General features: G+C 35.4%; 1 protein-coding gene across 2 annotated transcripts; it reads left to right on the top strand.

The window, feature by feature from the left end:
- The first annotated feature begins 2 nt into the window (after window positions 1-2).
- On the top strand, window positions 3-26,727 carry CEP57 (centrosomal protein 57). 2 transcript variants are annotated; one of them, XM_090265832.1, is made up of 12 exons: window positions 3-276; window positions 8,056-8,212; window positions 11,340-11,519; window positions 11,865-11,986; window positions 16,675-16,791; window positions 17,410-17,487; window positions 18,467-18,574; window positions 19,048-19,125; window positions 22,327-22,571; window positions 22,884-23,028; window positions 24,682-24,922; window positions 26,475-26,727. In XM_090265832.1, exons 1-11 carry the CDS (start codon window positions 232-234, stop codon window positions 24,910-24,912), a joined length of 1,506 nt encoding a protein of 501 aa, XP_090121958.1. In that variant the 5' UTR covers window positions 3-231; the 3' UTR covers window positions 24,913-24,922; window positions 26,475-26,727. The 2 variants fall into 2 exon arrangements, with proteins under 2 accessions (XP_090121958.1, XP_090121957.1); XM_090265831.1 differs by lacking the exon at window positions 26,475-26,727 and having other exon boundaries at window positions 4-276; window positions 24,682-26,460.
- The last annotated feature ends 15 nt before the right edge of the window (window positions 26,728-26,742 follow it).

Here is a 26,742-nt window from a genome sequence, read left to right as displayed (position 1 = left end):
TAGTCGAGACGTTCGTTAGGACGTGTTGCCCTCTTCGCGTGCGCTCTGAGCGTGGGCGTCCTTGTTGAGGGTGTGTGGTAGGGGTTTCCGGACCCAGCACCAGCTCCCTAGCCCCGTCCATCTGGGGCTCGGCTTAGGGTCGCCCCTAGCGGGCGGCTCTGGAATCTGGAAGAAGAGTGCGAGAACCCGGATCGCTCCCGGGCTGCGGAGGTCCCCTGAGCAGAGAGAAAGATGGCGGCAGCATCGGTCTCTGTGACTTCTGGTTCTCAGTTCTCGGTAAGAAGCGGTTCAGGTTCTAATAGGCCCAAGTCGATCCTGGCGCCTCTTTGCTTTAACTCGTCTTTCAGAGAGGCTCTCGGCTAGGAGTTTTACCCCAGCCTGGGGAAACGACGTTGGGCGCCTAAAGCGCCTTTTGCTGCTCCGCGCTGCCCCGCAGTCCACTGCTCCTCCGTGGAGGCTGCACCTTTCCATTGAAACAAGTCTGGCCAATCTCCTGTATCCCACGCCCCCTTCACCTTTTGGCCTTGCTAGCAACCCAGGATACCGAACGTTGCCACGACCCGCTGGGGTAACTGTACCCACACCCTGGATTACGAAAACATTGCTACTTCGGTCACGTGGCTGTAACGGCCCCTCTAGGAATCTTGCCCAAACCAGGTAGGCGCCCTGGTTGGCCTAATGGCAGCTATTGAATAGTCCGCAGTCTGGCGTGCCTACCAGCCCTTCCTTAAGTGGTTCTTTCGAGTGCAGTGCCTCCCCTGCCCATCTTCCCCGTTACTTTGTTCTGTGCTTATCCTACCTAGGGCTCGCGCCCCCTGGCTCCCACGTGTAGATGCCGTTTAGAGAAGCGACACGAGGAGTTTATCTTAATTACTGTTTTTGCCTCCCCAGGGCCACTAGCCAGTTAAGTCACTAATATTTGTTGAGTTGGGTTGTCAGACGTTTAGCAGTTTGGAAACTGCCACTTTGGGAGTACTGCAGATAAGCGGTAAATATGAGGAGCCCCAAGTTAGAGCCATTATTTCTTTATTAGCAAATGCTGAGTGCCTCACATACCTTTAGGCTCCAAGATTACACAGATAAATAGGATAGAATCCCTGCTCTAAGGAGCAAAGCACCGAAGAGAAACTGCACTAAATAGAACACAGAACAGATTGATAAATGCTTCCGTACTGGAATAGCCTGGGTGAGAGTGATTAGCAGTGCTTAGGTAGGCTAGAGATAGTTTACCTAGAAGGGAAGATGCAGAGAAGCTGGATGAGGAAGGAATTCTAAATGCTTATCACCAGATCAGGAAAGGAAAGAGAAAAAGGCACCACAGGCATTTGGGGTTTGTGCCAAGACAGGTGATGCTTTCTGTAAACTTGAAACAATTTACAATGAGCAGAGGTAGTGTGGGGGTAGACTTGTATTTAGATAAATTATAAAAGTAGGTAAAAAACATGAAAAAAGGGGGTTAGTGAAGGAAGAAGACAGCATCAATTTAGGCTAGCAGGGGAAGGTGTTGAGGGAACATTAAAAGAGAGTGGTCACCTTGATAACGGCATTTTTTCTCAGTTTCAGTTTTTGGTGACTATTGTTAGGATCTGTGTTAATGAGGCCGGAAATAACCTTAAGGGTCTCAGAAGAATGGGAGTAGCAAGTTTGCAGAGAGGTCAGGGAAGATTAAGGAGAAAAAATGACAGAAGCAATTGGAATTCAATGAGGAAATAGGTCCAAAAAAGGGAGTATAAAAGAGGAATTTTAGATAATTAGGAAGATGTGTCAGTAAATGGGTGAGATTATGTAAGAATTGTGGTTAATTAAACTTAATTGAGACAGGAGGGCTTTTCACTGCTCTCAGTAGCATGAGGAGGCTTAGTAAGGAATACTCTCATACGGCCATACCTTGGAGATACTGCAGGTTTGGTTCCAGACCATAACAATAAAATAAGTAATTTTTTTTTGCTGAAGGAAAGTTTACTTTCAATTTGTAAAAACAAAACAAAAAACCATCTGTGAAGTGCAGTAAAGCAAAGCACAATAAAATGAGGTATGCCTGTAAATGAACTGCACTCTGCCAAGGCCTTCCAGCTATGCAGTGGGTACAGGGATGTGGTCAACCCTTACTCTTTAAGGTAGCCTTGTCAGAAATCTCAGAGTGTCTAATAGGAAAGCGTATATATTTTATATGCTATGCTCAGCTTTAAGTAGATTCTAAATACCAAGAATATACAAAGAGTATCTAGAACCCTGTACAAATCAAAGCATAACCAACCTTATTTACCTTGACCTGCTACATCAGAATGTCTAATTTAGAAGTCACTACTTCTCAAAACAAAAATGACTAAATTTAGTTTATTGTAAGAAATGACCCTGTTTAAACCCTTCAACTGTCATGTCAGAAATAAGGCTTGCATTTTCAATAGAATTTATAAAGCATTTTAGCTTCATAAACATCATAAAATATGACAACACAAAAAGACCCAAAACTACCTGAACTTAGAAGGCTACTTACTCCATACTCAGATTTCTGGAGCATTAGCAATTCATACTTAGTTAACATTGAGAAACTCAGCATGGAGCTAGCTATGGAAAATAGAGGTGCTTTTTTTACCAGGCAAGTATTATTAACAGGTGGATTCACAAACACAGTCTTTAGGAAGCAGCTACCATATAAATCTTAAAGTTGAAAAACGTGAAAGTAGATGATATATTTGAAGTATTCTTTTAAGTAGTCCTTCACTGAGTGATTGCTGTGTATGAACTTACTAGTTGAGAGCAACAGGAAGACAATTGGGCATAACATTAAATAGAAGTACAGGCAGCGTAGTCTAGTTAGTCCTTTTTTATTTTCCTAGTAACCATGGTCAACAGGACACTTTGGACTTAATTTGTAAGCTAATCTAACTGGTCTCTCTGGCTTTTTAGCCAGACCCTTTCACCAACCTGTTCCATATTTATTTCTCTTTAAAGTGTTTTATGAACATAAAGATTTCCTAACGTTAAAAATATAAAAGATTGATTTTTCAGAATAAAATGAATATTTCCGTGCTCCTTTTTGAATCTTCCAACTTCTTTTACTATCATACATTTTGAGATTATAAGCTATTAGTACTACCTGGCGGTCATGTTTTAAATACTTTTCATAACTCATTTAATCTTCAATAATTTATGAGTTTGGCATTAGTATTTCCATTTTTTGAACGAGCAAAATGAGGCACAGAAAGATGAAGTCAGGGTTACATTTTATTTCTGTTTTCAACAAAAGAATGTCCAACCTATAGAAAATATTTTTTATGTCGGTTTGAGCCAAAGTTTTGAGGACATTTCTGGAAACAAAATCTCAATAGATTGAGAAAATGTTCCCGAGAAGGAGAGTTTTGTAGTCTATCCCATACCTTTGAATCAAAGGAGGAGCCTTAAGGAGGGTTATATGAAATCTATTAGTGGTAGATTAAAGAGGCAGGAAAAAGCAAAGCAGGGAAATCTCTAGGACTGGATAAAAAGCTAACTGGAGAAACATTTTTACATTGGTGGGTTTTGGACAGTTAATAACTAACATTGACAGCACATAGAGGTGGTAGGCAGGGAACAAGATAACAATGAGGGGTTCTGTGGTCTGCTCTGGCGCTTGCTCTTGTGTCTTCCAGGGATCTAGAAAAGAATTATTCTGACATTTCAAAGATACGTCATCCTAGATGTATAGGAACAATGGATAGAGCTCACTTAAGGTAGTGATTGATCTTTGCTAAGGAGGCTATAGGCTTGGGATGGAATTACCTACTATGTCCTGTGCAGTTAGGAATTTATGATCAGACCATTTTATGTGATTACTCTTGGTCACTGAGTTTGCCAGGCTCGCCATGTAGCCTCTGGTAGCTTGTCAGATTTATTACATAGCCCCTCTTTCGTTCATACTATATAGTATAGTATCTTGGTGGGCTTTGGTTTTTAGGGTGTGTCATTCATTAATTTATTTGCTAGCTATTGTAAACAATTCTGTTGAGATCATCCCTGTATGTTCCACATGTGCAAAAATTTCTCTAGAGCAGCAGTTCTCAAAGAATGCTCTGAAGACCTTTGGTGGGGTGTGGGGGGGTGGGGGGGGTCCCTGAAACCTCAGGGGGTCTACAGTGGCCTTCCTTATCCAAGGACTTGGTGAGAGACCAGATTTTCTTCACGTACATCAATGAATACATACTAGAGTGAATGCAGAAGCAAATATAAGAATCTAGCACCCTTCTTCTAAGCCAAGAATTAGAGATCTGCAAAAAGGTAACACTGCCACTCTTTTTACTTTTCTGGGATGATATAGTTATTTTTTACTCGTATTTAATAACATTGTGGATTTATTTTTAATTAGTAAATATCTTAAAACGTTCTCAGTTTAGTTTTTTAATATGTAAATGTCAGTAGATATAACCCACATAAGCAAAAGCTCTTCGTGGTCTTCAGTAATTTTTAAGAGTGTAGATGAGTCCCAAGACGAAACGATTTGAACAGAACAGGTCTACAGCAGGGATTTTTTTTTTCCCAAACTGTAGGTGGGCTGTCACTTGTAACTCACTAGTGGGTTGTGGAATATGTTTAGTGACTCCGGGCATATCATTTAAAAAAGAAAAAAAGAGGGAGATGAGAGGAAGAAAATAGTAAATTCGGCAAATATACCTGTGAGTGAAATTGCTGAGTCATAGAGTATGTGCAATTTGGTTTTATTTGGTAATGCTGTATTGTTTTCCAAAGCAGTTATATCAGTGTATATTCCTACCAACAGTCAGTCTCCTTTAATCCATATCCTCTTTAACAGGTGGTATTGTCCTATTTTAAAATTTGCTAAGAGGTGAATGTGAAATGGTGTCCTGTTCTTGTTCTCATCTGTGCTCCTCTGACCATTGGTGAAGATGCACCTTTTTTCCCTTTACTTTGCTAGTCTTGTGTTTTTCCTTCTGTGAAATGCCTGTTCTTATCTTTTGCCAGTTTTAAATTGGTTTGTCTTTTATTTATTTATAGTCATTTTTTATGTTAATCCTTGTCTGTCAAGTTTTTAAAATATACTACTTGTTTTTTTTTAATACCCTTTGTTTAATAGGAGTTATTCGTTTTAATATAGTAAAAATTATGGATCTTTTTGTGATTTGTGTGTTTGGTTAAGAAAATCTTCCTTACAGCCAAGGCCTTAATGATATTCTTCTATATTTTTCAGTACAAATTTTGAAAGTGGGGCCTTTTAAGTCCTTGATTTGCTTGAAATTTGTGTGCTGTGAGATAGGGATCCAGTTTAATGTTTTCATTTAAGATCCACAATTGTTCCAGTGTTATTGCTTGAAAAGTCATCCATTCCCCAATATGCAATTTCAGCTATCAATATATTAATTTCCATATGTGATGGGTATGTTATAGACTCTTTCTTTCATTGTTGTATTTGTCTCTCCTTGTCTGTAGTCACCTTAGAGACCTCATGTAAATGGAATTGTAAAATATTTGTCTTTTTGCAACTGAGTTCACTAATCATAACATCCTTAACATTCATCCATTAAGTAGCATGTGAAGGGATATCCCTCCTTTTAAAGCCTAATAATATTTCCGTATATGTATATCACACTTTTATCCTTACTGTTTTTTTTTAACCTCACTTGAGATCATGCTTATTGATTTTAGGGAGAGGGAGAGAAACATCAATGCCAGAGAAACATGGATCATTTGCCTCTCATACATGCCCCAACCGGGGACCAAACCTGCAACCTAGGCATGTGCCCTGACTGGGAATCAAACCTGCAGCCTTTCTATTTATAGGATGGTGCTCCAACCAGCTGAGCCACACTGGCCAGGGCATATCCTTTACTATTTTTAATAGACAGGTTTTGTGTGTATATAAGTTAAGAGTTATTCACATCTCACTTTCATTTTATTTCAAAATAGTTATAAATAATTTTTGCAAAACCATTTTATTTCTGTCTTTCGCTTTTGGTTGATTTATGTTTTCTTCCTATTTTCTTCAGTCTGCTGGCAAGAATGAGGACATTCTTAGTAACAATGGTTTTCATTGATTAAACGTTGACATTCAAAATGAGTTGGCTGACTTAGAAAATGGAATACATTTAGAATTGCTTTTCAAAAAAAAGTCATCTTATTATAACTTCCATTTTTGTATAAGAAGACTTGTATAATTTATCTATTGACCCAACCTAAGCAGTATTATGGTAACATATATGAGACACTTTTTTTTTTTTTTTTTTTTTTTTTGGACAAATCTTGAACTATTTTATAAGAGCTGGCAGGCAGTGAATTTAATAAGATTGTTTCAGTAAATTATGCACAGTCCTTTTGTTAATATCTGTGCAATGCTGAGTAATTCTGACAAAAATTGTGTTGAAAATTGTAAGCGAATTTGCAGGTACCTTATGTTCATCAGTATATTGGTAAGGAATATTTCCTAACCATTGTTACATGATAGGATTTTAGTAGATTGTATGAAGATCCAAAATATTTTGTGAAGAATCGTATTTAAAATTGCTATGTGATAATGCATGGTGCTTTGCAAGAGCTTTGGGAGTATTTATATTTTAAATACATAATTTGGCAGGGTTTGTTGTTGTTGTTGTTGTTGTTGTTTTAGATTTTATTTATTTTTAGAGAGGGGGAGAGGGAGAAAAAGATGGAGAAGAACATGGATGTGCGAGAAATACATCTATCAGTAGCCTTTCTCACCCAGCCCACAACCCAGGCATGTGCCCTGACCAGGAATTGAACCGGTGACCTTTTGGTTCGCAGGCTGATGCTCAATACACTGAGCCACACCAGCCAGGGCTGACAATATTATATATTTTAAGAATTGAAAATTCACCCTGATTTCCAGCCCCCTATAAAATTTGATGTCATTTTGCCAAAAAGCTTGAAAAAATGTTAACTATCAGACCTTGTTGCATGTGAATACACTTTTCACGGTGGACCTAGCATTGATTTACCACTTTTGAGACTTATTCCCACCCCTTCCAAGTTCTTTGCCCTCTCCTTTAGTTTTCATAGTCCCTAATGTATGTTTTGCATTTGCTTTTCTTAAATCAACTGAAAAATGCATGGTTTTTAACACAGAAATAGTCTTCCATTTTTAATAAGATTTAGACACAATGTGGTTATTTTGATGGCTTTTCTTTATACAGGTTGTTTACTGTTATTATAAATACTCATATTTCTTTGTGGTTTTCTGGAAACATTCTTCTGGTGCTTTATACATAGTAATAGTTCTTCAAAGGTAAGAGTTGCAAACCGAGATTGCTGTGGCTACTAGAATAAGAAAAATGAATGTCTGAGAATTTTGAGCAGCTAGCAGTCATATCTTCCCCCTTAGCTGTCAGTTTCTTCATTACTTCTTGCACTCTAGTCGGCCAACAGGAAGTCACCTATAACAAACGAAACACAGTTAGCATCACCTGCAGTGGACCATATTCCCAAATTGAACAGAATGCCATTCATGACAGATGGTGTATGTGTGGAAATAGACTTTTATATTTAGGTGTTTAATAAGCTTCAATCTTTTCTTTGTTTCTCCTCTTCCCCCTGACTAAATGTAAAGTTTTTGAGACAAGAACTATGTCTTATTTTCTTTATGTATATTACAGAGTTTTAGACATTTGATGAATATTCATGAAATATTTAGTTGATTGGAGAGATTAATTTGGCCATTTTGTAGCAGTTCATAATACTGTAAAAATAATATTTACTCTTTGGAATGTATATTTTACAGTAAATATTTTTAAAATAAAATTTATTGTATCAAGTATTTTTGTGCAGCATTTGTATTCAAGTTGTGCAAGTTGTGTAAAAATTATTTCCTTTTTATAGTGTGGCATATGGCTATACTTACACAAATGTGAAACATATTAAAAGTTTTAGTATTTTAAAGTAATGATTGAATTGTCATATATGATCAGTGGACTCTGTTTCTGTTGTCTTTATCAGTGGAACATATGAACAATCCAGTTCTCAGTCATGAGTATTCATACAAACATATATATTTATATGCTATTTGTATTTAAAATTTTGAAAGGTAATTTCTGTATTTTTATTTTTCAGAACATCCTAGTCGAACCATCAAGGTCTAATGGAAATGCGGTTCGCCATTCCTCGTCTCCATATGTAGTATATCCATCTGATAAGCCTTTTCTTAATAGTGATCTACGACGCTCCCCAAATAAGCCTACACTTGCCTATCCGGAAAGCAACAGCAGAGGTAATAGAGCCTAGCAAAGTAGATGTTTGCGTTTGTGTTTACCTACTGCTTAAAAACTCTTAATTGTGTCTTAACTTACTTTAAATATAAAGGAGGAGAATATATTCCCCTCTTCCTGTTTTTAACTCCTCAAAATATAACGCCTTTTAAAATTTATTTCTTGATTATTAAATATCATCGTTCTTATTATTTAGTAATTTGCTTTTCTCTGAACTTTTTAAAAAGTTTCTTTACACAGATGTAAAGATCAGAACTATTATAGATGAACTATAGTAACAAAACAGTTAATAGCTAATTCTTAGACCTTGTGTTCCTGTTAAAACTCTGTTGTTTGGTTATTTTATCCCCCCCCCTTTTTTTAAGACTTTATTTATTTTTAGAGAGGGGAAGGGAGGGAGAAAGGAGAGAAACATCAATGTGTGGTTGCCTCTTGCGTCCCCCCAAACTGGGTTCCCAGCCTGCAACCCAGGCATTTGCCCTGACTGGGAATCGAACCAGTGACCCTTCAGTTTGCAGACTGGCACTCAATCCACTGAACCACACCAGCTAGGGCATTTTTATTTATTTATTTATTTTTTTAATTAAGAAGAAAGTATTGCTAAACTATTCCACTGTGGGCTTTAGTTGTTTGATTTTTGCTCTTTAAACCGATGTTAAATTATTGGAATGTTATTCAACTTCTGTTATTTTTCAGAATTGCCAGTCTTTACTATATTCTGATGCACAGCACTTTATCAGTTATTTTATTAAGCATTAAATTAATTATCATTTTTCTTAACCTCATCTTTGAGACACATTGTGAGAAGGGGACCCCACCCCGCCAAGAAAACAAAAATAAAACCCAGAATTATCTTTTGGAGAGCAAGCCCCTTGTAATATAGGCTTCCCCCCAGATGAGTGTTCTAGGAATCCATCTGTATCAGTGTACCAGCTGGCGTTGTTGTGAGAGGCAGCGTTCACCTTCCGTGACATTTTTTGAGGTCTCTTTCAATGTGTTTTCCCATTTCATGACGGGTGATTTATAAGCATACCTGCCTCATGCTGAGTGTTCAGTTTTTGATCAAAAACAGCATGACCACCGTATCCTACCCTCTGTGTTCACCCAATCTCCGAGTGACTGTTTTGTTTACCCAAACAAAAAAGTGCTCAAAGGGAAATATTTTGCTGATGTGGAAGAGGTGAAACAAAAAGCAGCAGAAGCTCTAAAAGCCATCAAAATCGATGAGTTCATTGCATACCAGGAAGACTAAGCTATCTATATTATGAAATATATCAATCTTGTATTTGGGTCTGTCACGTTTTAGGCACTGAAAAATTTGATGAGTGAATGAATTATGTTAATAAATGAAAAAGTAGGCCTCATTTTTAGTGAAGGCTCAGTTTTTTAAAGATGGCAGTTTTTCCTACGTATTGTATAGCTTACATGAAATTTCATTTAAATCAGTGTTTAGGCAAAATAATTCTAAACATTTAATTGATTAGGATAATATTGAAATGGTTTAAAGACAGAATGTGGGAGACGGGCAGCATTAAAGATTATAAAATGCCAATTAAAATATTGGCATAATATTAATGGAATCAGAATAAAAGGAAGTCTTAACTGTCTTGGCCATATGTATAAGTAATAATTATATCTGTATATATAGGTATATGTGCGAATTTGGTATATAATAAAGTTGCCATTTAAAAGTTCTTTAATACAAAAACACCTTTTATTTGACTTAAAGAATTAAATGTAAAAATGTGTGCAACTATTATACTTAAGTATAATAAAGGAAAATACAAAGTTTTTCTAGTCTTGTTTACAGAAAAACTACATGTATATATATAAACAAAGAACTCGATGAAAAAATGTTTCATATAACTGAAAAATCAAAACATCAGTACATCAAAACTAGAATTAAAGATGTAATAAATGGAGGGCTGGACATTTTCCTAGAAAAATGGGCAAAGAAATTTATAAAAGGTAGAAAATTAACCAATCATATATTTAAATTTGTAATAGAAATGCAAAATAAAATAGCCAGAAGTTGTATTTGTTCTTTAATCAGAATAGTGGAGGTATTGTAATTAATAATGGTCTGTGTTGGCAAAGACATACTTCTGACGAGAGTATAAATTGATGCAACCTATTTTGAAGGTATTTTACTTTGTTTCAGGAACCTTTAAAATATGAACATTTCTTGACCTAGTAACTTAATTTTTCAATTTTTATTGATTGGTAATAAGGAAATAACCTTTTAACACAGCATAAGGGAATGCTCACAGTATCATAATGATAGAGTGCAAAACAAAACTTAAATAAATTTTGATCTCAATTTATTTTATATAGTAAGAGGTTAAAAGAAATAACCAAAAGTGGCAGTCATTGATTCTTGGTAGTTGCATTATCGGTTATTTTCTTTGTTGTATTTTTCTGTGCCTTCTCTAGTGAACACATATTATTTTCATAATTAGGAACTTCATCTTCTATTTTTTTTAAAGATTTTATTTCTATCCAGAGAGAGGAGAATGGAGGAAGAAAGGGGGGAACATCAATGTTTGGTTGCCTCTATTGGCACCCCCACCCAGCTGGGCACCTGGCCCACAACCAAGGCATGTGCCCTGACTGGGAATCGAACCAGAGACTTTCTGGTTCACAGGGTGGCACTCAATCCACTGAGCCACACTGGCCAGGGCTAGGAACTTTTTTTGGGTGGTTAAAGCGCGCTTAGATTTTTTTTTCCTAAGTAATGAAAAAATAGAACTTATTTTAACTCTGTGATTGGATTCTGCATGTGATCCTTTTAATGAAACAGAAAAGTTATAGTTAATATACTTTGGGACAGATGTATGAACTTTGTATGATTAGCTAAATATTTTACCCTTTTATAAAATCTTTGAAATGTTTTTACCATAATAACATAGTTTTTACTTTAGTACTTAAGTATATTTCAGAAATTCAGAAGATGTCTTTAAATGAATTTTTTTTTAAAGGATCGTCTTAAATTTTTATTGTGTCCAAAGAGTGATCCTCCACTGGATATATCCATCAATTCTATATTTTATTTAGATAAGGTTATTCTTTATAAGTGAAATTTCTCCTTATATATTGTTATCTTATTATATCCATATTTGTATTTGGCAGCCATATTTTCTGCTCTGAAGAATCTTCAAGATAAGATTCGACGCTTAGAACTTGAAAGGATTCAGGCAGAAGAAAGTGTGAAAACCTTGTCTAGAGAAACAAATGAATATAAGAAAGTATTGGACGAACAGATACAAGAAAGGGAGAATTCAAAAAATGAGGAATCAAAGCACAATCAAGGTTTGTGTAATTATTAAGGAAATAAAACATTCAAAATAAGCGTTGTAAAATTACTCCAAAATTGCACATTAGCATTTTGTGGTCAGTCTTTAGGCACCACAGAACTGAATTATACACTCTGGTGCATTTTGAGGAGTAAGTGCTGATGTCATGAATTATATTTACTGGCTGAATTCAAGGCAGATTAGACTAGCATATAGGGAATGAGTTAGGTCATCTGAAAAGACTTCCAGAGTTACTGGAAAGTGGTTATTATATATACAGTAGGCTTAATTCCTTTTAACAGCTTGTTAAAACTGTTTGAAAAGTGACCTAATTTCTGCTTTTTTTACATATTCTTTTTAGAACTGACATCTCAGTTGTTAGCTGCAGAAAATAAATGTAATCTTTTAGAAAAACAACTGGAATACATGCGTAATATGATAAAGCATGCAGAAATGGAACGGACGTCTGTCTTGGAGAAACAGGTATAGTACCTCACAAATTCATTCTCAAGGACAGTTAGTTATGGGGGAAATTAGATTGACATAGAGACCTTTTTTCTCAGTGAAGACTAATGGTGCTGTTGTACTCATTTCTGCTTTTATCTTAAAGCAGCCCCTGCCAATAATAGCCATAGTTCATTTTGAAAAACTAATGTAAACTTTGAGGAAAAATGTAATTTATTTTTTTAAGCATAGCTTCAAAAAGTGGTTTTCTTTTGGGATGACCCTCATACACTGTCATATTCTCTACACACACACCGCTTTGATACCTTCTGATTTTGAACAGTATAACAGTCTAAGACTGAAATTAGTTGGGATCATATATAGTGTCTGAAGACTCGATTGGCCTTCTTGTAATTGCTGTATTTGGTAAAGTTTTACTTACATTGGAAAAACACTATATAGTGAGTTGCATGATCTACCTTGTAAAGTGATCATGATAAGTCTTGTAACCATCTGTTACTGTATAGTTATTACAATATTGACTGTATACCCTGTGTTGTACCAGTTCATCTGTGTGACATTTATAACTGGAATTTTGTTCTTTTAAATCCCCTTCACCTTTTTTCATTCATTCCCCCACTCCCTCCCTTCTGACATCCATTGGTTTGTTCTCTGTATCTATGACTTTGTTTTATTCGTTTGTTTTTTGCTATTCTGATTTGATGATTTCTGTTATTTTTTCTTCCAGATTGCTAATCTGTTCTGTATCATCTAATATAATGATTCCCTCTAGTGTATTTTTCATTCTAGTTAGTTATTCTTCAGCTCTCATTGGTTCTTACGCTTTCTGTTTTTTGAAATTGTCATTGTTTCTCTGTCCTCCCAAGTTCTCTAAGCATTTTTATCACCATTACTTTGATTTTTATTTTTCAGATTAATTTACCTGTGTCTTATTAGGGTTTTTTTTTTTTTTCCTGGGTTTGATTTTATTCTTTCATTTGGAACATATTTCTCAGTCTCTTCATTTTGTTGGACACTCGGTTCATTTCTATGAAGTAGGTGAAACAGCTACCTCTCCCAGTCTTGAAGGAGTGAGTGGCCTTTTATAGGAACAACTCCTGTTTAGACTGTGCATACCAGTGGCTTTGGCCAGCTGGCTAGAGCTGGAGTGGGCATGGCCAACGTGTCCTGAGGGCACGCTAGTGAGAGAGCGGTTCAGAGCTGCGGCAGGAATGGGGTAAGGGGTCCTCTGGTTTGCATTTCCAGGTCCCTTCTGGTGGGCGGCAAGCTGGAGTTGGGTGGGTGTGAGCCTTTGAGGTGTCCTGGTGCCCTGAGCTCCAGAGCCACCTGGTGGGGTGTCTGACTAGATGGAGTGGATAACTTGTCGACTAGGGCTCCTCGGTGAGTTGGGGCGTCTTTGCAGGCTGGCTAGAGTGTTTAGCCCAAGTTCCCACGTGTACTCTCCAGGTGGAGGGGGAATGTAAACTGTAGCCTCTTATACCAGAGACTTCTAGCTGTTCCCCATCCTTTTGGTAGGTGCTTTAGGGTTAATAAATGGGCTTTTTAAAAATTAAAGCCTAGGTGCCCTTTAAACCACTGGTTTGTTTGCTGTGTCCCAGGGCAGGCGAGCATGGGCCTCTCAGTGATCTCCCTCCCTCTCCTGTAGGTTGCTACTTCTGGGGTGCATTCCCACTGTTGTCACATCTCTGTCTCTCCTACCCTTCTCTGTGTGGTTCCCCTGTTGTTTGTTGGGCAGAAGCTGTGCAGTCAGCCACTTCAGGAGGAGTTGCTCTGTATATAGGTGTGTCTAGGTATTCACTGTGTCCATGGAGGGAGCTGAGTTCAGGGTCTTTCTATGCCACCATCTTGGACTTGCCCCCAACCCATGGTTTGAAAAACTGTACACCTGTGTGAGAGGACATCTGCAACATGTCTTGATTATATATTTTTTAAATATGTCTTTTTCTTATTATGAATCTAAAATTTGAATTCATGAATACCACAATTTCTGTGCACTTTAACTTTATTAAGCCTAATTTGAAGGTTTATATGCTTAACATTTTGATAGATGCTCTGCAGTGTGAAAATTTTATGCTTTTTACTTGCAGCCGGCTTTCAGTCAAAGTTAGGGATATTAGACCTACAAGAAATATTTGAACAATTACACAATATTTGAGAAGATGGTTTACTAATTCTCATGTGTATTATAGGTCTCTTTAGTATGGCATTGGGTATATTGTAGTGACCATAGTTTTTGTTTCCAATTGGATCTTTAGTTCACCTTTTTCGTTATTTTAATGCACCATAACTTTAGTTTTTATTCCTTCCTTTTATTTCTTTAAACACTATAAACCATATATATATATATAGTGAGCTTAATATTCTTCCGAGTGTTTTTCTTTTCCCTTTGAGAATTTCATACTTTCCCAGTTGTGTTACAATGTTAGGAGGCAGTTGTGGATTTGCCTTTGCTGAGGCTTGGTGGTTTTCACTGGTTCTGGTCCAGGTTTATGTTAATTTTTGGCTGGGGGTGCTTGCATCATGCAGATGCTGCATTGCCTGAGACTTTTTGTCATGTATATTTTATACTTTAAGGCTCCAGTACTGCCTCATGTGATATTTTGCTTCCACATCCCTTCAGTTGCTTTTGAGTGCTTATGTCTTTATTTTGCATCTGGAGATTTTTCTTTTATGCTTTCAGACTTAATTATATAATAATGTTTTGTTGCTGTGGTTTGTCTAACACTTTTATGTGATAGATTGTGTGGGGAAGGTTGTGGCGGCGCAAGGGGTATTCAGTCCAATCTGCCACATGATTGGAAATGTAAAACATTATATACAGTAATAGAGTAATTCTCTTCATTGGGCTATTCCAGTTCTCAGGTTAGAGCGCATTTATAAGATAATCGTAAGATGTCTTGACTAATACAGTCATACCTTTTTTTATTGCACTTCATTTTACTGAGTTTCACAGATAGTATGTGTTTTACAAATTGAAGGTAAGACCATTTACCAGCAAAAAGATTACAATTTGTTAAAGGCTGAGATGATTGTTAGCTTCTTTTTAGCAATAAAGTGTTTTTTTATTGAGTTATATGCATTTTTTTAGACACAATGCTATTGTACACTTAATAGACTATACTTTTGTATAAACAGCATTTATATGCACTAGTAAACAAAAAAAGTTATGTGGCCTGTTTTATATTGGAGTATTTGCTTTACTGCTTGGGTAAGTATAGAAACAAACCTGCAATATTGCCGAGGAATGCCTGTTAGACATACATCATGTGCTTTATCACAGTATTTTGGTCAACCATAGATTGCATATACATTGATGGTCCCATTAAGACTTTAATGGAACCGAAAAATTTCTGTCATCTAGTGATGTTGTAGTTGTCGTGTAGCCCCATAGTGCAACAGATTACTCAGTGGTGACACTGCTGTAAACAAATAATGCATCGCCAGTCATATAAAAAGTATAGCTCATATGATTGCGTACAGTATGTTATACTTGAAATTGATAATGAACAACTGTTAGTGATTTATGTACATACTATACTGTCCTTTTTATTGTTTTAGATTGTACTCTATTTATGTAAAAGAAAAATTTGCTATAAAACAGAAATGCCATGTTATGCCAGCAGCAACCTCATACGTCCCGTATTTATTGACTTTCTTAATTGCATCATTTTCTCTTGTATTTGATTTACTCTTAGGTTGTCTTATACAGTAAAATGCTTTATAGGCTTGTAACCTAAGAGCAATAAGCTATGCTATATAGTGTAGATTTGTAGTGTGCTCTACCATCTAGGTTTATGTAAATGCACTCTGATGTTTGTAGAATGACGAAGTCACCTAATGACACATTTCTAAGAATGTATTCATGTTAAGTGGTGTATATAATGGATGACTTTGAATTGTACCCCCATTTAATTAGTAAATTTTTAGTATCTTATTTAATCGGAATGGTTCTAGAAAGTTTTTACCGATTTTTAATTGAATGTATTCTTTTAAGGACAGTAAGCTATCCACTTTAGTGGGTAGGAGGAAATAAATATGATAGTTCCCACAAATTTCTGATAAAATGATTGCTTTGTATTACTTTGTCATATTCAAATATCTGATATTACCTATTACTGTAGACTTGTATGTGAAATGTATACTCTTTACAAATTCGGGTACAGTATTTGGTGATTTCACTTTTACCAACACACCTAAATTTAGCATACTTCCACTTCTTATCCTAGTTTAATAGTTCACTCTGTAATTGTCATTTCTTAAACCTGATAGGTGACAGTCTTTTTAAATTCTTAATTCTAACCTGAAAAGTAAATAGATGTTTTACATATAATTCAGAGGAAGTATAAATAATAGATATCAAAGCCATAATTATTGCCTTAATAAAGAGATTAACAATTTATGAGAACCAGACTAACTGAAAGTATGTGTTTGTGTATGTGCAGCCTATTGTATGTCTAGTAAATATGCTATCTCAACGTATAATGATAGTCTCACTATAATAGAGCCAAATGTTATATTATTTTAGCAAGAACAGTCCACTTGTTATTGATGTTTCTGTGGTTTCATCTTAATCTTTTTTTCCCTAGAATTCCTCTGCAGTATATGTTTTATGAAAGGTCAGAAAAAATAGCATACATTGTATTCTCAGTTACACTCAGTGTTGTTTTTTTGGTCAAATTATCATGCTGTATTTAATTGTTTCCCAGGTTTCCCTAGAAAGAGAACGACAACATGATCAAACACATGTTCAGAGCCAACTTGAAAAACTGGACCTTCTTGAGCAGGAATATAACAAACTTACCGCAATGCAGGCCCTTGCAGAAGTCAGTGAATATATTTTTTACTCCTCAGTGTATAATATCAGTTCTTTTGTAAAATTGATCTTTTTATAACACTGGATATTTATAGAAAGGTGATTTTACAACAAAGTAACAAATTTTTTAAAGGAAGAGATGTAATTTGGAGAGAGTGTTCACATTTTAAAACCTTGATGTACATGAGGAGCATTTTTGTTTGTTTGTTTGTTTTAATGTTTGAAAATAAAATGTTTTTCAGTATTTGTAAGGCTTGAATCACTTGGTTTAAGTTGTTCTGTAACCTAAGTTTAGTTTTAATTGAGTCTCTTGGGAAGTACTTAATACCACTGACACTAATGTTTCAGATTTAGCTTCCATCTAACTCGACTGCCTTCATACAGAGCCGGGCTCTTTGGCCATAGGTTTTACCCATAATTCTGTTGAACTTCACAACTACCTCGCAAATGACTAATAAATGAATCACAAGGGAGTGTCATGGGTACTGGCAGACCCAGAGCCATTACCAGAGTGAACAAACAAGCTTCTATGCTAAAATTTTACTCAGATTCCTCTGTTGCTGTATTAAAATTTTACAAATAGACAATAAGACTTTTATTCTTACCACCTTGAATTTTTTTTCACTAGAAAAAAATGCAAGAGTTGGAAGCAAAGCTTCGGGAAGAAGAAAAGGAAAGAAAACGTATGCAGGCTAAAGCAGCTGAGGTACATTGAAATGTGAACAATTGGGATCCTCCTATATTGTACTGCGTTTTTTATGAGAATAGATTATTATTTGTGGGCTTTTTATATTATATTTTGGAATGGTCTAACATATAAGTTCTTAGATATATAGCTTAATATGGAAAATTATAAACATTTTTACAAGCAGTAAAAGTTCATCATGTCTTCAGAGTTCTTCAAATTGTGGGGTTTCCCCACTCTGGAAGGTTCAAAATCATGAGCTCTGGAGAGGAGCAATCTGACTTTTTCTCATAATCTTCAGACAATTTTGATATATAAGCAGGTTTGAAAACTATTCTAGAGTAATAAAATTGTACATGTTTATGTGTGAATTTTTTTTTAAGTTGTCAGTTGGTTTAGAGAAAACAGCAGTTATTACTTGAAATCCTTAGTAATTACCTGTTGAGTTTCTACCATGTAGATGGAAATTATTTTTAATATAGTTACTAAGCTTCTGGAGTAAGGGGCTTGATGACATTTGCTGACATACCTTCTAGTTATTCTGGACATAAATTTTCAGCTTTTTTCCCTTTTAAGCATATGAGTTTTTAAAAGAGGAAGAAATGTGTTTTGCTCTCAAGCTGCTTTTATGTCTGGCACTGTTGTAGATTCTGTGTGCAAAAGGAAGAAAAAACTGAAGCATCAGTTTGCAGTTAGATATAGTGCATTTAACTCATTAGCTATAATTTATGAAGCAACTGCAAATAATGGACTAAAGGGTTTCAGGCTAAAGAAAAAGGACAGATTATAATACTGCACTCGAAGATAAATTGAGATGTTGTACTGATTTAAGATGTTTGACAAATGTTGACAGATTGGTTCAAGACATAGTTATACAACTATGATATATTTTTTAGTCAGATACTACTATAGGTTTTACAGGCTTTTACATGACATCTCGAAGTTGAATCATAGCTTTTATTTCTACAGCATTAACTTTAGGCTCTCCTATTTTTTCTAGTTGCAGACAGGTCTAGAAACCAATAGACTTATCTTGGAAGATAAGGCAACTTCTTGCGTTCCCAGTGTAAGAAAAATTAAAAAAAAGAAGTCAAAACCACCAGAAAAGGTATGAAAACAACCAGTAAATCAAAGTACTGATTTTTATTGGGCATAATTTATATGAAAGCACTCATTAACCTCAGATGAGTAAATTAAATCTTCATCCTCAGTTTCTTCATTGGGAAAATGGAAATAAGTAATACCTAATTTCTCAGTTTTTACTCTGATAGTGAGATAATATATATGAAAGTGTTTTAGAACTACAAAACACTGCATAATTGTTAATATTCAGTATTGCACGAAAATGTTCTATACACACAACACTAGACTATAATTGCTATTTTGTCAGGTACCATTTTTTTCTTCCCTAGGCCAGGATGCATGTTGACAAGTATTATTAGGATCTTGAGACCATAATGCCAATATAGATGAGGCAAGTAGTAACCCAGCAGTAAGCTGAAGTTTCAGATTAGTCATGTATAGTTAGCTTTTATTGTCATGTGGTAAAATTGTTTTGTTTTGTTTTTCCTTTCTATTCAGAAAGGTTCTAGGAATTATTTTGCTGCACAACCACATTATAGATTATGCTTGGGTGATATGCCATTTGTAGCTGGAAAGGTGAGTTGATTGAACTCTGGATTTTTTTTTGTATAATTTAGATATTTGCACTAAATGTACTCATTTGGGTGTATGCCTGTAAGTGTTGGAAACGTTTTCTGCTTTATCATTGTGGGTCATTGTGATGTGAGAATGAGATGGAAGAAAGTTTTATGGGATTGGTGGAGCAGGGAGGAGACTATTGGGGACGCTTTAAAGCTGATAAATTATTCGTGGAAGGGAATTTACTAACAAGTAGGAACTCCGGTTTGGAGCAGGTGTGGTTGCAGAGAAGGGTTAAGGGAATAAGAAATATGTAGTGTTTTTATAGCATTGAATGTTTAGTATCCTATTGATTTATATTTTGATATAGATATTTAAATAAATAAAAACCACATTCTGTTTATCCTCACTTTCATAAGACTTATAAGATTCATTCTCCAAGAAGCAGTTATACATAGACTTGAATCTTAAGTTCTTTTAGTGCTTAAAGGTAGAGATGATAATTTTGTCAATTTTCAGCAAGTACTAAGTAATTTCTAGTAGGTGCTCAACACTGTGTTAGTTTATACCACTTTTTGATTAGCTACTTGTATTGTTGGTTTCAAATATAGATGCCTTGAATACCCAACTAGATTGTGAGCTTGTGAGTTTAAGAGTCCCTGGGAATAAATTTTAAATTTATTTGCCGTATTTATTTAATTTTAACACCCCCCTCATGGAATCTTCAGTGAAAGCTTGGGGAATGGACTACTTCCTAGGTTTTCTACTTTCCCTTTGTAGATGTGTGAGGCACAGACCACTTGAAGGAAAATATTGCTGTTGGCTCTATGTTCTTCTCTACCTTAAATTTACTCTTTTGTTGGATTGCAGACTGTCTTTTGACCTGTTGTTTTATCTTGTACTTCTCCCAGGCTTTTGTTTCACCATAGAATCTTTAATTTAGGTTGGAAATAGAGGTTTCTCAAGGGATGACCAGCTGCATCAGGATCACTGAGTATGCATTTGAAAAAGCAGATTACAAAGTCCAGCCACAATCCTACTAAATCAGAATTTTCTAGGTGTGAAGTCTAGAAAGTATTTTTGACAGTTCACTGGTCCCAGTCTAATGTTCAGTTTGATTAGCAACGTGCTACATACTTCCCTGTCCACTCTTTTCATTAAGTAAACATTCGGAATAATGACTGTATATTCTGTTCAAATCTACCTACTGATGAGACATCATTATACCTCGGACATCCCATCACATTTCTAGACCGCTTTATTTGAAAGTTCTTAAGTGAGTTGAAATCTGTCACTGTGTAAACTCTACTCATTGGTCTTTTTCTACTCCTGATACACATGAAATATATAAATGAACTCATGACTATTGTAAAATATAAAAAAATTTAAAGATAGCTTTATCTTCTTTATTCTTCTTACTCTATTTTAGGTTATAAACAAAGCATTTTCTTTAGCTCTTCATCGTAAGATGTACTTTATGAGATTTTTTATTGTCTCATCACTCTTTTTCTTCCTAATTGAATATAATCCTCTATGTGGTGTGACTCGCACAGAATAGTCTTTGTCATATTCTGGATAGTCTGTTAACTCGGCCTAGTATAACATTAATTTATGGGGGAAGCTACACCATCCCTTTTACTCATTGCTTCTGGAGTCAACTGAAATAACAGATACTTTACTAAATCTTTGTATCAGCCACTGTGGGTTCTATACCGGTGGCATTGATTTTTTAATACAGACTTTTTAGTCAAGTGAAGCTCTATAGGAATAGATCACCCAATCTCACATTAGATTATAATCGAGTTTGGTCTTCCATTATATTTCTATTACTTCGAAATTTAATTGCCTATCTTTGGTAATTCTCATTGATGTCATTAATACAAAGGTTGAACAAGATGGGTTCAAAGACAGCTTTTCAACCTGAGGTCCCATTTTGACGTTATTTGTATTCTTTGGGAAATATTCAAACAACTAAGAATGCACTATCACCTAGCTGAGTATTTCTCAAACTATAGTGAAAGACCAGTTTTTATTTTTAATAACATGTTAATGCCCAGAATGGGTGTTGGATTTCCTCAAATGCTTTTCTTCATCAAATGATACACTTATACATTTTTTTATTTTTTATCCTATTGAGATACTGGATTATACTGATTGATTGTTGAATATTGAATTAGCCTTGCATTCCTGGAATAAGCCTCACTTGGATGTGATGTATACTTCTTTGTATAACTTGCCAAAATCAATTTACTACCTATCAATAGAAACTAGGATTAAAACAAAAAACATGTATTTAGCTTAGCACAGTGGTTTCCAAACCTCAGAATCTATCTGGCAGTCTTACAAATAAATATTTCCAGCCCATGACCCCACACTGATTGAGTTTGTAGTGCTGCCTAGGAATCTGCCTTTTAAATATGCTCTCTGGCTGATTCTTTTGGAACCAAGTTAGCTCAGCCATCTATTTGTGAGTTGAAATAGCATGTTGAGATTACTGTTTATAGTGTTCAGAACAAAAAAATTTGAGGTTACCAGGTTTTCTTGTGTTGATTATGTGACAGACATGACCTTAGTGCTTTCTACTATTCAAGGATTGAGAAATGAATACAGTAACAATCCCTATCACCTGGAAGTACTACACTTTTTAATAGGATAAATTAATTACCTGGAGGTTTTAAAAATTATATATGTAAACTGTGTTTTAAAGAATGGTATAAAAGTGTCACACAAAAAACAACATGCACAAATATGGTTTCTTTAAGTAATGGAGAGAAATTAGGAGATGGAATATGAGGCCAGAGAGTATAAATTACAGCTCAGCTGATATAGAGCCTTATTTTTTATATTGAGGAGTTTGGAACCAGTGGACTTAACAGCAGAGGATTTCAAATAGGAGAACAACATGATCAGAATAATATTTTAGGATAGCAGATAGAGTACTGTGGAGTTAGAGACTGGAGAGGCTGGGAACAGAGGGACCAGTTAGGATGTTCTTCCTATGGCTAGTAGAAGTGGGTGCATAAACCAAGTGAATTGACGGTAAGATGCAGAATAAAAAGAGGATTGGAGATACTTCAAATGTTAGATCCATGAGATTTGGTTATTGATTTAATTACACTAGGAGGCATATCCAAGGCTTTTTTGGGGTAAGGGGTCTTTTTACTCAGGTTAGGGAGTAGAAATAATGTCTTCAAATGACTTCTCTTCATTTTTCTTCAGTCCACCAGTCCCAGTCATGCTGTAGTAGCCAATGTTCAGCATGTCTTGCATTTAATGAAGCAACACAGTAAAGTCTTGTGCAATGACAGAGTCGTCAACAGTGTTCCTCTGGCAAAGCAAGCGTCTTCACGAAGTAGTAAAAGTAAGAAGTTGTCAGTAACGCCGCCCTCCTCTTCTAGCAACATTAATGAAGAGTTGTCAGAGGTCTTACAGACTTTACAAGATGAATTTGGGCAAATGAGCTTGTGAGTTTCAGTTTTGTTTTGTTTTTTAATTATATTTAATTGTAAGATCTTGTTTTAACTTTGGTGACGTTACTAGTCATATCTTTTGTTTGTGCAACAAATACTTGTGGAGCATAGCCTTTGCACCAACCACTGAGCAAGTTATTAGGACTTTAACAAGTAAACTATTACTGTCACTAATAATTTGCAAATTTGTTACTCTGTTTTAAAAATGGAGACATTTTTTAATGTGCAGAGCAGTGATTGACATGTATGGACCTAACCATGAAAACAGAGGGAACTTAAGCAAGTCCTACTTTTGTTTTCATATAGTGATCACCAGCAGCTTACAAAACTCATCCAAGAATCACCCACTGTTGAACTCAAAGACAATTTAGAGTGCGAACTGGAGGCATTAGTGGGAAGGATGGAGGCAAAAGCCAATCAAATAACTAAAGTTCGAAAATACCAAGCCCAGGTAACTCAGGTTTCCTTGACTTGTTTCTTATGATTGAATAACAACATTTGTCTTCAAATATACTAACTGATGACATTGTAAGTGCATCATAGATAGGGAGCTAAAAGAAGTCTTTCTTTACTGTAGACTTGTTTATTCAGTTTATTATTAAGAATTGGTGTTAAGTTGGCTGGGAAAAAAGACAGTCCTGTAATCTCTTAGATTTCTATCATCTAAAATATATCTTTCAGATACTGACTGTGTTTCATATTCTGATCTTTATATGAACAAACTTAATTTCTGTGATGAATATAAATGGTTCTAAGTTTACCCAGGTCTTTGTTAAAGCACCTATTCTCATTTCTAAAGGATTAAGTCGTGTATAGCTATGTGGAAAAATCTTTAGTTATGTTTCTTACTAATTGTATTAAATTAATAAGACAGCCATTTCTTTAGTTATCTACTAAGTGCGGTAGGAAGTCACACTCCAGAGTTTTCATCTGGAGAGAAATGGAATGATACGTGTATGTGAGAGAGGACGCTGGCTGCGAGGAGGGTGATGGGGATGGAGCAGAGAGGCTGAGAGACCAGTGAGGCCTTTAAGTGTACTTTTGTCACAGGTCCTCAGGGAAGGAGACATTGGAAACGTGTGTTTTGAAAGTAGAAGTATCGGGGCTACTTGCAGCTCATTCTCCTGTGGAAGGAGAGGATGGCGGACAGCCGCAGACTGAGAAGAAGACTGACAGCAGCATGGGCTTGGCGGATATTTAGTGCTTGGTTGCTGTGTAATATAGGCATAGTGCAGAGTGCTTTGATTATGTCGTCCTATTTATGTTTCATAGAAGGCTTGTGAAGTGCGTGTATTATATCATTTTATAGATGAGAGAACTGGAGCTAAGTTTCCTGGAAGGTGGATATATCCCAAATGAAATTAAGTAATTTGTCCAAGGACACAGGAAACTTACTGTTAAATGGCAGAGCTACGATGCATACTTGGGTCTTTTTAACTCCAGAATTTGAGATTTTAAGCAGTTTTTCTAAAATTTAAAAAAAAAAAAAAAAAAAAACGATTTCTGTAGGAATAATGATCTAGTTTGTTTCTTGTATTAAACTTGACTTTGTTCTAATAGAACACCGACATGCCACCAACAATTCATTTTAGCAGCTAAAGTAAAAATAGAGGGCCCCTATTTTAAATAAAATTATTCTAATAATAGTGAAATGATAAATAAAAATCCTTTTCATAGTATTAATATAATACATTACTAGTACATCTCTTTATCCATCTAGAATGTGCTTCCTTGCCTGCTCAAACTAGGATCTTTCCCCTCTCCTTCACTTCCTGTGTCAAATTACACCCCCCCCCCAGCTCTTTCCCTAAGCCGCCTTACTTTTCAGTGGCCCTGTTCTGCAGCACTCACTGTGGCAACACTACCTTCACTTCGATACTGCCCCAGAACTAATGTGTTCACTCTTGTTTTCTTGTTTGTGTGCCACTGTATATTTAAGCACTAAGTCGTAAATGACTAGTACAGTAGATTTTTGAAGCCTTTAAAAAAAGTAAACTCAGAATATATTATTTGCATTTTAATTAGTATGAGAGTTTAAAGTACTGGTTCTCAGAGAGAGTGTTTTCATTAAGTTCTCCTTTTTCTCTGACTTGGTTATTTATAGCTGGAGAAACAGAAGATAGAGAAGCAGAAAAGGGAATTAAGAACCACTAAAAAGACTCTTGATGAAGAAGGAAACAGCAGCAGTCGTTCTGGAATCACAGGGACCACAAACAAGAAAGACTTCACCAAACCCAGACCTGGAGAAAAAAGCAGGAAAAATCTTCAGTTATTGAAGGACATGCAAACCATACAGAGTTCATTACAAAGCAATAATTTGTGTTGGGATTATTGACTGGTACCAGGTCATAAATTTTATTCAGATAATCTGTACCTCATCAATCAAATGTCTACAATTTACTTTCCAGGTCTCATACTCTTATGTTGGAACTGATAGGTGTTAAGGGGCCCAAGCTTTATACAGTACACAGGCTTCTTGTGTTACCCATCATGACTAAATGTTCAACTATCTAAATGGAAACCGGAAGCTTTAAAAGCAAAGCAGCCACACATTCTCTTTCTTTGAGATGAATTTGCTATATTGAAATATTGTACTTTGTAAACAAATTACCAATTTTTTACTTGTGGGTGTGATTTTTTAAAAATAGTTCTTATATGTCTAAACAAAATTAGGTTTAAATTAGGTTTAAATGTGAGGCTGGCCCATAGGCAGTGTTTGCTTGAAAAGTCTCATTTTTAAATCTTCCCCTGGCATAAACTGCCCATTTCTTTTTTCTGCTACAGCCATTAAATATACTTTGTTTTGACTTTTGATGGAGTTTTTCTGTATTTAAATATTTATACATATTTAAGAAGATTGTGTTGCTTTTTGACAGTTCAACATCAATCCATATTGAATACACTCATTGATTTTTAATTCACTGTTCAAGTTTTGAAAGACCCAAGCATTCATCTTAAGTCAATTAACTGTGAAGATTGTAAAACAATTTTTTAAAGTATAAACAAATTGTTAATGAAGTAAATGAGGTTTTGAAATCGAGAGAAGGGAAGGTATTGTAAAACATACACATTTGTTGTTTTTATATAGTACGTGTTTGTAATCATGCTATGCAGTTCAAAGCATTATGGGTTTTAAACTTTATGAAGAACCCCTTAGATATTTACTTTTATTGGTGTACAGTATGAGTGCAGTCTTAACTATACACATGCAATTATCATCTTAATAATGTAACTCATAATTTTGAATAGAGTAAGACATGTTAACTTTTTATAAATTTGCCACTTAAGTCAATAAAGCAGCTTTTTAAAGGAAACACTGAAATTTTCCTTAACAGCCTGTTAATAAAGGCTTTGTTATCTCTTCCAAAAATGCATTTCTAAATAGGAAATCGGCATATTATGAGAATAAGTATATGGTTTTAGTGCATAATTTACTTGCCTTTCTCATGCTTACATGGAAATTAAGCCCAAGAAAATTGAATTACCTCGTGGTATATGTTAAGATACTTAAGAGTACTAAGGAACACATTAACCACATATTAAATTCCTTTTCATGCCTTCCCTGGGATTTAAATGGATTTCTAGAATTGTATATAGATAACCAGTATGAATTGTAGTGGCTGTCTTGGCACTAAGGCTTATTGAACTATTTTTTGACAGAGGTCTTATTTTAGGGTCTTTAGATTTGGGGGGAATTTGTGAATCTCCTGAAATTGTATGTAGACTTCGGCTTGCATGTACAATTTTCTGATGAGCAGGTTTGTGTCTTCATCAAATCCGTAACAGTGAATCCACAGACCCAAGGAATCACTGCTCCATGCAATGGGAAATAATTTTTGTGTCTCAATCACCTTTTTAAATATTAAAACTTTTGTTACCTCTGTGTTTGAATTTCAGGTCATTAATTGCATGGTAGTGGCTCCACGTCCTAATTAGAAGAGTGGTTTTAATGTTGGTAAAACACACCCCGACCCTCAGAAGTCAAACTGAAATATCCACGCCAGCTTTTGAATACACTCAAGTGAAAATTGAAAACAAGAAAATACTGCTTCATTTTGCTTATTTAAGAGATTACAGCAAAGAACTATGTTGTCATTCATCCACTTGTTTTTTGAAAATTTATTGCAATACATTTCAAATATAAGAATCATCTATGTGTAAGATG

The sequence above is a fragment of the Furipterus horrens genome, unplaced genomic scaffold (genome assembly GCF_987537825.1).
Source record: "Furipterus horrens unplaced genomic scaffold, mFurHor1.1.pri manual_scaffold_2, whole genome shotgun sequence".
NCBI lineage: Eukaryota > Metazoa > Chordata > Mammalia > Chiroptera > Furipteridae > Furipterus > Furipterus horrens.
The sequence above is the reverse complement of the archived record's forward strand: the minus strand, read 5'-3'. Positions and strand labels throughout refer to the sequence as shown.

Bases quoted from the DNA above. Each gene is read 5' to 3' on its own strand.
- CEP57 (XM_090265832.1), top strand. From the start codon at position 232: ATGGCGGCAGCATCGGTCTCTGTGACTTCTGGTTCTCAGTTCTCG. The intron at 277-8,055 runs GTAAGAAGCGGT...TTTATTTTTCAG, and splicing joins CTTCTGGTTCTCAGTTCTCG to AACATCCTAGTCGAACCATC. The intron at 16,792-17,409 runs GTCAGTGAATAT...TTTTTTCACTAG, and splicing joins CAATGCAGGCCCTTGCAGAA to AAAAAAATGCAAGAGTTGGA.